The sequence below is a fragment of the Bombus vancouverensis genome, chromosome 8 (genome assembly GCF_051014615.1).
Source record: "Bombus vancouverensis nearcticus chromosome 8, iyBomVanc1_principal, whole genome shotgun sequence".
Lineage (NCBI taxonomy): Eukaryota > Metazoa > Arthropoda > Insecta > Hymenoptera > Apidae > Bombus > Bombus vancouverensis.
Genome location: NC_134918.1, coordinates 1,389,769 through 1,402,271, shown reverse-complemented (window position 1 = coordinate 1,402,271; position 12,503 = coordinate 1,389,769). Strand labels below are relative to the sequence as shown.

Here is a 12,503-nt window from a genome sequence, read left to right as displayed (position 1 = left end):
ATAAGATGTTTATTCCGTATCAAACGTAGCAATTTAGTTTTTAAATCCAAGGAGATATTAAAACGTATGGTTGTGTTATCCAAATCCAAAATATTAGTGAATTATGAGCTTATTGTCTCCCCCGCTTCCTGCTCCTTTTTATTGCTTTTTGAAAAACTCCAAATTTTCTAATGGTTTGGAATGGTATCTATCAGTGTTTTAACGCATTTGCTGGTTACATTACTTTAATAAAAAATTAAATATTAAATTAATTAAAATGGTTTTTTCGTATTATATGTATATTAGAACTTGATTTCGATTAGAATTTGCGACAGTTACACTTCAAGATTCAGAAGCTTATACTTGTTTAGCGTGGTATTATTTTTAACATGACAAGAAATCGCAGTATACATAGTACATATATACAGAATAAGTAGCACATATGCAACCTAATTTAGATAATATTGACAATAAATGACTAATAATGGGAAGCTAAATGCGCATTTATTAATATTTCTATTTTACAGTACTCTTCAATCAATATCGCGATATTTTACGAAGTACTACAATAAATATTAATACATTGCTTTTACTTTTTGTGTTATGAAAAGTAACAAAGCAAAACAATCGAGAAGTTATATAAAACGTATTTGAATGTAAATAAAGAAGAATAACAAGATTATGGGAAGAATACATGCTACAAAGGATGTTATTCGTTTTTATTGAAACAATGCAAAAAGGACAATGTTAAGAAAATATTGCTGCATATTTTGTAGATGAAAGTATACCAATGTAGTATACCAATAGGTTTTCTACAGTTGAATATATTTATATATTTGATTAATGGTAAATAGGTGAAAAGACGAAACTTGAAATTTGGTTATTGTTTTTTTATAGCGGCAATACTTTCTCTTTATCTTGGTTCGTTATCACCGTGCGTAATGCATTATACATATGTATATCGTATCTATGGAACATATACAAACATTGCGTATAGTATGATTCACACTGGACTTTGCGCGTATTTTTTAATGGTTTCTTTGTTACAATATATCTTTGTTTTCAATCATGTAAGCTATCATAGAGGAAGTTATTTCTTAACGTATATGAGTTTTAATTACAAGTTACTTCGTTTCAGAATGTACAAATGTATAATGTACAATATCGTTATAGTACCACCCGATACATTCATGTATGTATAATGTTAAGAATAGGGAAGCGGTTAAAGCTATTTCAACTTCAGTCTTTTATAACGATCTGCCGTGTACTGAGCGTTCGACTGTCCCTACGAGTTTTCCCATTCAGTGACTCTCTTTTAAACAGAAAACCGTATGGCTTTATTAATGTTTTAGATCTTCAATAATTTTAAAATTTGTGTTGCTCCGACTATTACACGTTTATTAACTCGTCTTCGATAAATCTTGCTGCTATTTCTAATTATACGTATTTGACTTAATTAATCGAGTGAAATTTATCTAAACGGATGCTCATACTTCAGCGATTTATCCATAAAAATGTTTTGTAATCATTTATGAAAAGTTCGTAAAAGGTTATTGTTTATCATCGTCAAGCTCGATCACAAATAATTTCATAGAACGTAATCGAGTTTTTTAAATGTTTGAAAATGTTTTTATAAACTCACTAGGGAATTTTTAACGCGGTAAGTTAGTCAAGGTATGAGGAAGGTACTTACATATTTTGAATAATGATCTGAACAAAGTGGATATAAATTAGTGAAACTACTGATCAATCATGTCCACAAAATCGGAGTCCAAGGAGAAGCAGAGCAGCAATGGAATGCAAAACACCCCAGTATCACCATCATATTCAAAAATAACAACCCCTATTGACATCGAATTCAATGACTTAACTTGTACAGTACCTCGTGGTAGAAAAGGTACGATAATATAAACATTGCTATACCGTTTGAATACAATAGTTGAAGCATTCAAATTTTATTTTATAATTTAAGTATTAAATATTTTCTTATGTTCTAATAGAACAAATATGTTTAAAATAAATATATATTGCAATTTTTCATTTTTTTATTTAAGCTCCGTTTCGTCTGAAACATATCCGTGAAAAAGTATATTCGATATTCTATATTGCAATTTTAATAATTTGCTTTCAAAAGAAAGATAATAATAGGTTAAGAACTCAAAAATGTCTACTCGAAACATTGATTCTTTAAAAATTTCTTAAAATTCCTTTCCAAAATTCCTTAAAGAGAATTATTCTTATAAAATTATCGGGTAAAAAGATTCCACAAAAATCTTTTAGTTTTGTTGTGGTTTTAATCGTTTTAGCGCTGTATTCACCCCGTGACTTATTTTCTATAGTTCTATTATGTTTACAATCTTTCTACTTACAAATAACAATATCATACTTGAATAAAACATCTTATTCTTGTTTTATTTTATTTAAAGTTATAATTAAGCGCTTTCAAATAAGAAAAGGTATATTCGTTTTGAACACGATCGAAGACCAATTTTTTAAACAAAGCATGCATATTGTATAGAATGGAATTGTTTAATGCGTAACTCACAATCAGTTACAATTCTAAAAAGCAAAAGATGTAAATTAAGTTAAACACATCAACGCTATCATGCTTAAGCCAATCGATTTGGTAAAGGTACAGTAGATGTTATGTAATACGAAAAGTAAATATATATAAGATAATCATATTTGAATCTAGGATAGCAAAAACAAATTTTATTGCTGTATAATTTTTTAATTATTGGTATTACAGTAAACAAGTTAAGTATGCTACGTTAATACTTGTTCGCGATAAATCTTATTAAAATAGGTATTTTGACATGCAATAATACATTAGGAAGATAAATTATTCACTGATTCGATAATTAAATAACTAAAATAAAAAGGTCATGGATTAATTCATTGAACCTTCGAATAAAAATGTGTAGTTTTATATAATACAAGATTAGATTTTAATATCTTTCATCGCTTCAATATGATAAATATGTACCGTATGCAAATAATTAAAGGACTGTGTGGAAAAATACTAAAATTATTCAGGGAACTATATCATGTTATATGTTCTTCGAAATCTTGTTTAATTATGTTACACTACTTGTTTATCATCGGATATTATCAGAAAATTACACATAGAACTTTCATCTACTTTTCATCTCGATAGTGTATCTGCTAACCTTGCATTCTTTTTGTATAATATTGTAAAATAATGAAATGTTCTATTCTCATATGTCTTAGGTACAAAAGTAATATTAAGAGGAATTTGTGGACAATTTAAATCTGGAGAATTAACAGCTATATTAGGCCCATCAGGCGCCGGAAAATCCACCTTGTTAAACATTCTCGCAGGATACAAGTAATGTTTCACATAACTAGAATAAAGTACTTACATGTAGTGTAATAAATGCATTGAGCAATTGTATTCAAATGAATATATGAAAAATTTATCGTCACGCTGCGTTATCCGTATACTTTTAATGAACTTTAAATTAGACTATTCTGCTTAAAAGAACAATCAGCATGTCAAAGGTCATTGACCGCACGGTTTACGTCGTAGACTTTACAATAAATAAGTGAATACTTTGTCTAAGTCAAGATCGATAGATTAGCTGCTCGCTATTATAGATACACGACTAACAATTTTATTTTCATCATTTTTTACTTTTTTCGATTTTAAAATCAAAGCTAACGTTTTCAGATCGGCTGATAGCGTTACGGGACACATAAGTATCAATGGACAAACTCGAGACGAGACTTATTTTAAAAAAATATCGTGTTACATAATGCAAGAAGATCTTCTTCAACCATGGCTTACAGTGCAAGAGGCAATGCAATTTGCTGTAGATTTGAAACTTGGCAACATTTCCCAAAAAGCAAAATCGATCGCTGTAAGCATTTTACGCGTTAGCGATACAATTGCATAAGAACAAAAACATATTTCTTTCGTATGGTGTATGTAAAAAATATCAGGAAAAATCTGTTTGATTAAAAATGCGATTCTTGTATGCAATCTTAAATTATGTTCTCAGAATACTCAGAATACGATGCATTTGATCGTGCACAGTTTTTATATTCTCGTCGCGCACTCGATGACAGTCTTGAAACAAGAGATCCAAACATTTCGACGTAATAATACTAGCTTTTTAAAAATTTGTTGAAATCTATGGATTATTGACATAGTATCAATCCATTATATCCACTACTGAACATTTACATAATTTTAGATAGATGAAATTTTAAATATTTTGCGATTACGTCATGCAAAAGATACAACTACCGAATGCCTATCGGGAGGCGAAAGAAAAAGACTTTCGATCGCTTTGGAACTCGTGAGTAATCCTCCTGTTGTGTTTCTTGACGAACCAACTACGTGAGTACTTTATATCGTTTATTAAGAAAGAAATAATGAAATTTCAATGTTTGCTCTACAATCCACCCATTCAATTTCTAGAGGACTAGATGAAATATCAGCTGCACAGTGTACCGACCTTTTAAAATCTTTGGTACGACTGGGGAGAACGATAATCTGCTCCCTGCATACTCCAAGTGCAAGCATTTTCGCAAAATTCGACCACATTTATGTTATAGCCGCTGGCCAATGTATCTATAGAAGCACTGTACATAATCTGGTACCATTTGTTCGACAAATTGGTATTGAATGCCCGAAACACTACAATCCTGCCGATTTTGGTAAATAATAAGCTAATTAACTTTATTTATTGACTGAATTCATATATCGCTCGAAAACTAAACTGTTATCGTTACAGTGATAGAAATATCTGCGGGCGAATATGGTTCAGAATGGATAAGTCGAATGATAAATGCTGTGGACGCAGAATTTCCTATCGTTCCTGTTTCTCGACGAACGAGGTTCGAATTTCAATACAAAGCAAAAATATCGAAAGTGTCCTGGTTCAAACAATTTGTTGTTCTATCGAGAAGAATGTTATTACAGTTACGTAGAAATAAGGTGCAAAATAATTATAAAATTTAATGAATGGAAGATTTTGGAAGAAAAACGTAACGTAACAAATGCTTAATATTTTGCAGAGTTATATGTACTTAAAAATAAGTTTATATATATTCCTGGGCTTCGTCGTTGGTAGTTTATTTTTAAACATTGGAAACGATGGGTCGAAAACCTTATCCAACTTTACTTTCTGCTTTGCTTGTTTGATAATTCTCCTCTATGTACCTATGTCACCGGTATTAATGCACTGTAAGGAAACAATAATTACATGAGGTGAATCGATGATTCTTAATGTGCGTTTATTTAAAAAAGATAGGTTGAACTTCCTAATGGATAATAACATTATTATACAATTAAAAATTAATTAATTAACAAATAATTAACAAGTTGCTAAGAATCCTTTGAATGGTAGAATATGAAAGAACCTCCGACCGAATGTTCTACTACATTTTCGATCGATTATCCTCTATTATCTTACCAATTTTCATTGTTGTTTTCTTCAAATTCGATTATACTTTTTAGCTAATTTTAAAATTACAGTTCCTTCGGAAGTGCAATTGGTTAAACGAGAATATTTCAACATGTGGTACGATTTGAGTCCCTATTATTGTGCATTTACAATAGTTAATATACCTGGACAGGTAAGAACATATTGCAGGTAATAGGCATATTGGATTTCATCAAAAGTTATACAATATGGCAACTTTATAAATTATTTAAAAGCGAAACAACGTTCTAATCAACAAATCGACGTTGCAGATATTACTATCGTCGATATATTTATTGATAGTATATGTGATCACAAATCAACCTCTGGAGTTGTCCAGATGTGCAATGTTTTTTAGTATTTGCTTCATGTGCGCGTTTATCGCAGAAAGTATGGCATTGGTTATTGCCAGCACACTGAACATCGTAGTATGTTTCGTATTATCCCTTTATTAGTAATGATAATACTATAACACCGTGAGCTAATTGACGATTACCAACTAATATTTCGAAATCTTGACTATTCTCTCTGACGTTAATTATCTTCTAGAATGGTACATTTGTTGGGCCTGCAATTTCCACTCCACTAGTGTTGGTAGCTATACAAGGAATCGGCGAAACGGAAAGTTTATCTATCTATCGTAAACTCATAATGTATCTAAGTTACATTCGATATGGTATAGAAGGTCTTCTAGTTGCTTTGTACGGTTACAACAGAGAAAAGCTATACTGTCCGCCTGCGGAAATATTCTGCCCCTTCGGAACACCTCGACAAGTTTTACTAACAATGCGTAAGTCTCCTAAAAGTACTTAAAAGACTTCAAAATATATTATTTGCTGTAATACAATGTCTTAATTATTGTTTCAGAGATGGAACATGTGGTTTTTTGGGTTGACATTATCGCTTTAATAATTATCCTTATCTGTCTAAGGGCTCTCTCTTATTATTTGCTTAGACAACGACTTAATCCAAACAAAATGTTTCAAGCACTTCATCTCATTGGAAGGATAATAAAAAATCATTTTAACATCGACAATTAAAACCTAGTCTTATTTTGTAGTATAAATATACGAAATATTATTTTCGAAAAAGTAATCGATCTTTTATGATTTTTTTCCGAATGTGATGAAAAGAAGATCACGTAATTGAATTTAATTTAATGAACTTATATTGTAATTACATATAAGCAAATCCATGGCTACTAGTGATTTTAAATGATTTTGTTCATTCTACCACTAATTAGGTGCAATCAATAAAATGATCTGAAAAGCTTAAAGTATTACAATAATAGAATAAAAGTTACAATAATAGAATTTTATTTCCTTTTATTTCATTATTGGATATATTTTGTAATACTAGACGCAATATTATAAAGAGATTGATTTATAAAATGTTAATAGAATAATCTACTGAACCTCTTCATTAATAAAGCAGTAATAATAAATAGTAAGAAATAGCGATAAATGCATAATAGTGAAGAATCATTAATAATAGCCCTCAATAAAAAGTTGTTAATATATTACCATGTTGAAATTTCACAGAAACGCAAACATATTATACAGGGTGGTTGGTAAGTGGTGGTACAAGCGGAAAGGGGGTGATTCTATGCGAAAAAAGAAGTCGAAAATATAGAATACAAATTTTTCGTTTGAGGCTTTGTTTTCGAGAAAATCGACTTTGAATTTTGACTCGGTACGCGTGCACTTTATCACGTCTCGTTATAACGGATCTCACTGTAGATCGTTGTCTCGATGGAAAAATTAAAAGAAAAGAAAAAAAATAAAAAAAAAATGTTTATTCTATATTTTCGACTTCTTTTTCGCGTAGAATCACCCCCTTTCCGCTTGTACCGCCAGTTACCAACCACCCTGTATATACATACATTTATAGCATTGGCGTCGTCCGATTATTGAGCGACGAAAATATTTGGAAAACGAAACGTTCACATACATGAAATGTATATAAAATAGAGTTTAGCAGATACAAATAAGCAACATATGATATAATCAAATAATAATGATAATTCTGTTATGACGAGTGAGGGTATATCGAAACACCCTAATGTAAATTTTATTCATGAAACAAACATACAATTGTAACATTAAGATCTAATAATTCTTCCAATTTTAACAATTAATATCTAATATTCGAAAATAATTTGATATTCCTAACTTTTCTTATAAATAAATGAGTAAGTTTTAAGAGAAATATAAAAAAAGGAAAGACAATTTTTAATAATTTATTTATAACCAAGTTAGTAATACATATGTATGTATCAGTTTCATCTATTGTTTGCTAATGCTAATTGTTATCCGATGCAATATTGTTTAACTAAATTCTTTTTTTTTATGATATTAAAAAGGACAAGGGCGGGAGAGGAGTCAAAGCAAAAAAGGGACAGAAATATTTATACTCTATACAGCTATGATTAACAAGGAGACGGCAAGAACTGTGAAATCTCGAATGAGTGTTCATTCAATATTTTAGGTTCGTAGTAAACAGTCCCAAAAGAATTCGAATGCGTGGTTTTTTATTTTTTTTAAATTAATCAAAAATTATGTTCTTGGTACAGCAGTTTCTTATGTTTTAAATATTTTAATCACAATTTTCATCTGCAAAATTGTAAGAATATGCAAGCGTATTATAATAAATAAAAATAATCAAAAATTTATCAATATAAATTGTAAAAATTTAATATTTACGAAAATATAATATTAATATTAAAAGAATGTATAAAGATATAAAAATATACTTATTAATTTTTCTAAAATAAATTTAATAAACCATTAACTTCTCATTCTGAGGTAACTTAGTGTAATTATTGTGCGATTTTGTTATTCTAATAAGTGTTTTTATCGGATAAAAAAGTATAAACTTTTCCGTGGAATCGTACAATGAAATAGATTCTGTAGAGTGGACACATAGGCGATTATATCTCGTTTGTGGTGGATCTATGTAAATAGGTTCTTGTATATGCTAGCGTGGAACATCTTCCAGCATGTGACCGCTTGGTGTAGCACCTGTACTGTGGAAAAACTATAATAATTAGTGTAAACACGATTATATAAACAGGTCTTGAGACTCATATACCAAAGCCAAAGAGGAGATTTCCTCTTTGCCGGAGCTTAGGAAAAATCATTCGAAAATTGAGTCGTAACTAACATGGAAGAACATGGAAGTTCTCGTCCTGCGCACCCTTGACACGCAATGAATACCACAAACAGAGATAGGGACACTCTTTTCATTTCCTTCACCTTCGTAAAATCGTGTACTTTATTAACCTTCCATGATGATTTTTCACGATTATAACACGACTCAATTTTCATACGGTTTTCCCTAGCAAGTGTCGAGACCTATTTATATGATCGTGGGTGTCAGCACTTTCATTTTTTCTCTGGTAAAACAAAGGAAAAAATAAACTCAAGATCAAATCATCAAACGCCATCTCTTGGAGATATTGTTAACCAGGAGACAAAATAAACTAGAACTTGAAATAAACTAGATAATAATAAACTAGAAATAAAATAATTAGAATTAATTTTAAATTAGTGTTTCAATTAATAACATTAACTTGACTTACTCTTGTAACTAAACGTAATAATAAAAGTTATAAAAAAACAAGAACGAAGTATGTAATATTTAATTCCTGCCAAGCGACAATAAATGGTAATTATACTTTTATTTAATAATAATATTTTTGTTCTGAGAGTGTTATATATATATCAATTTTTTTATTATGTAAATTCATATTATTGTAGAAATAAAAATTATATAAGTTGGAAATTTAATATTGTATTTGTCTACGATAGATGGCGTTTCAATAGATATAAATGTTTCCTTCCTTTAAAGTTTGGTGTTCTATGTTCTTTACCTTCTATCAACGCTTCGAAGTGAACGTACTTTTCTTTTTGAGCGTGTACACGTTTCGTGTCGCAAGGCTTAAAGGTAAATATATGTATTTAAATGTAATTTATAATAAATAATATTGTTCATTTTAAGTGTGCCACCTATTCATATATTAAATAATTAAATTTATTTATAATATAATATATTACATTACAAGATGATTTACGATACAATAAAGATTTCATTATTCACGTGTATTTGTTATTCATAATTTTTCTAATATAGTTAATTATATTATTATATTTTAAGTTTTATTATTTCAATATTATGTAATTGTACAAATTATTATACGAATAATTAATTATACAAATATCTTATACACTCTGTGTATAGTTAATAGTATCTGAAACGCAAAAATAGATTTCAGTATAAGGAGACGTAAAAAATTATATTTAGATTCCTATATATCTAATGCTAATTATTTTTCTTGATAAACGAATGTTATTTGTTGCCAAATTCACTTATGTATAATACTAATATGCACTGTATATGATGATATAAATATTCACCATCTTTCGACTGAGAACTGTGATGGCAATTTCTTGCTGAAAGAAACTGATCAATATAAATAATGACGAGATATTAGATTCAAAAGGGCATTCAAAATGTGTTTCTTATTTCAGAATGCGTTACGTGGCCGCTTATCTTTTAGCTACCCTGGGAGGGAAAGCATCTCCTAGTCAAAATGATATTGAAAAAATTTTATCATCCGTTGGAATTGAAGCTGATACAGAAAAGCTTAAGAAAGTCATCTCAGAACTGAATGGAAAATCAGTAGATGAACTTATTGCACAAGGTACAACTTCTTTAAATTTAAATATTAACACATACATGTGTATAGATAAACTATGAAATAATTCAATGTTTAAAATATCTTTTTTACTAATATCTATAAAAGAAACAATTACTATGTGAGTCTGTCAGAAGTTAAATTAATCAGCTCTATTTTATATGAATTTCTCAATTTCATCAAGTTTCAGTTTTGTCAGATACACATTCAATATTTTAACCTTTTGCGCTTAATGACTTTCTTAGTCTGGTGAAGTAGCAACTCGAGATGATTTGCGCATATGTGATGAGTGTCTTACAGGTAACATAAAATGATTATATACACAAATTAACTTACAAGAACATTATATTCTAATAATTTATTTTAAAAAATTTCCGTTTTTAAAAATGTGATTTTGTAATATTAATTTCTGTATTTTTTTGTATGGTAATTTATAAAGCATTCACCAAGATGCATCCTTACTTTGGCCAAAATTCTTCTTTGGTGACATTATGTCATATTTGCCAAATTGAATGTTATAACAATATTCTCCCTCTTATATCTTTCTTGCAGCATAACCGTTTGTTTCAGTTATTACTTGATTTATCGGTAAGAAATATCTTTAAAAAATTCAATGGTTCAACGTTTGAGGATACCTGTGGCCTTCCAGGTTTTTCATCGGCTATGACTTTTATTCTCGGCGGTATTTCGCTAGATTCTTCAAAAGGTGTCCATTCTGAATTATTAGGATTATATGGGGCATCACTGTCACTTTTGGATTCACTATCTACTATTCTAATCTTCCGATTTCTTACACTTAATACTATGTCACTATTTCCATCACTGCTTTCATTTTCTTTATCCTTCATGGATCGATCTTGTCTCTCAACAATTCAAAATCAAATTCATTTTCATTTGAACAAATTTCATTTCCAAAATCCATTTTTTAGGGCTTCTAAGCCACCAATCAAAATCATCGAATCCAAACTAATGTAGGAGACGTCAGAACCATGGTTTTGGAGGAGTTTGAGATTAAATATCTTTTATCCCCATTTCAAAGTGTGACACTTCCTAACAAAGAACATAAAGAGCTAAGGTACCTATTTTCGAAAAATACTGTGCTATCATTAATTGGCGATGACAAAATCTAACAGAGACTTGCTTCTCACTCGCCATTGCCGTATGAAACGCTGTAGCGATTGAGTCGCCTCTTGAGCGCAAAGGGTTAAGAAACAAAGGGCTTATTTTCACGAACCTATTTGTTATAAAGAAATGGCATAAATAATCGCAAATTTCAAGATATATTTTTAAAAATAATGTTTATGATCGCAATTTTTCTCTATTTTCCAATTTATAGAGTTGATCAGTAAGGCTTTTAAATGACTTGTCTATATCTATTTTTATCTTAACATGGTTTGTTTTGTTTTGGAAATAATCTTTTGTCAAATTAATTAAAAACTGTTTTGTTTCATTGATATCAATGTATTAATATTATTCGACATTCTACTAACACAGGTCAGTTTAACAAAAAGATGTTTGATTCTTTCAGGGATGGAAAAATTATTATCCATGCCAGTTGGTGGTGCTGTAGCTGTTAGTGCAGATGCTGCACCTGCAGGAGGTGCAGCAGCCCCAGCTGAAGAAAAGAAAGGTAAATGTTATATGAATATATAATACAATTAGAAATTATATAAAAATTATTCACATAATTTCTGTTTACAGAAGAGAAAAAACCAGCGAAAGAGGAATCTGAATCGGAAGACGACGACATGGGTTTCGGTCTCTTTGATTAAAATGACCAACAATTATATCTGTATAATATTTGTGCAACATATGTATTATACAGTTTTGACAACAGCTCTGAAAATGAAATAAATTTTATTTTTAATTTATTAATACTTAATTTTATTAAATTGATACTTAACATACTTTAATTCAATTAAATCTTAATCATCCTTTTGTGTGTATATATTGTCGAATAGTTATAAATACCTATAGACCTCAAATTTTCTGAATTAATATTGCAACATACTTAACGTACTTTAATTCAATTAATTCTTAATCATCTATTTGTGTCTATATATTGTCGGATAGTTATACTTATAGACCTTAAATTTTCTGAATTGATATTGCAACATAACGTACTTTAATTCAATTAATTCTTAATTATCTATTTGTATCTATATATTGTCGAATAGTTATAAATACCTATAAAGCTCAAATTTTATGAATTAATATTGCAACAATCTTCATGCATAGATATGTGATTCAAAACTTCAAACTCTTGAAAAATCATGTTATAATACAACTTTTAATTATGATTCCTATTTCCTTTACTGTAGTAGTAAGCTCTAGTGAGACTGGATATTAATTTCCTATACGAGGAAATGTACATAATG

General features: G+C 29.4%; 2 protein-coding genes and 1 non-coding gene across 8 annotated transcripts; all 3 read left to right on the top strand.

Annotated features, from left to right (window-relative positions):
• The first annotated feature begins 1,210 nt into the window (after positions 1-1,210).
• On the top strand, positions 1,211-6,524 carry LOC117164718 (ATP-binding cassette sub-family G member 1). 6 transcript variants are annotated; one of them, XM_033347976.2, is made up of 12 exons: positions 1,211-1,517; positions 1,625-1,876; positions 3,211-3,328; positions 3,671-3,860; positions 4,197-4,342; positions 4,424-4,662; positions 4,740-4,942; positions 5,023-5,191; positions 5,483-5,583; positions 5,702-5,857; positions 5,979-6,219; positions 6,297-6,524. In XM_033347976.2, the coding sequence occupies exons 2-12, from the start codon at positions 1,732-1,734 to the stop codon at positions 6,467-6,469; spliced, it is 1,881 nt and encodes a 626-aa protein (XP_033203867.1). In that variant the 5' UTR covers positions 1,211-1,517; positions 1,625-1,731; the 3' UTR covers positions 6,470-6,524. The 6 variants fall into 6 exon arrangements, with proteins under 6 accessions (XP_033203867.1, XP_076476949.1, XP_076476948.1 ...); XM_076620834.1 differs by having other exon boundaries at positions 1,211-1,528; XM_076620833.1 differs by having other exon boundaries at positions 1,211-1,639; positions 1,714-1,876.
• A 2,714-nt stretch (positions 6,525-9,238) lies between these two features.
• RpLP2 (ribosomal protein LP2) lies at positions 9,239-11,996 on the top strand. The gene is made up of 4 exons (XM_033348142.2): positions 9,239-9,374; positions 9,959-10,131; positions 11,654-11,755; positions 11,827-11,996. Exons 2-4 carry the CDS (start codon positions 9,960-9,962, stop codon positions 11,895-11,897), a joined length of 345 nt encoding a protein of 114 aa, XP_033204033.1. The 5' UTR covers positions 9,239-9,374; position 9,959; the 3' UTR covers positions 11,898-11,996.
• Positions 9,820-9,892, top strand: LOC117164939 (small nucleolar RNA Me28S-Am982). Its single transcript, XR_004465773.1, has one exon. It is a non-coding gene; the product is annotated as a small nucleolar RNA Me28S-Am982 (small nucleolar RNA).
• Positions 11,997-12,503: the final 507 nt, after the last annotated feature.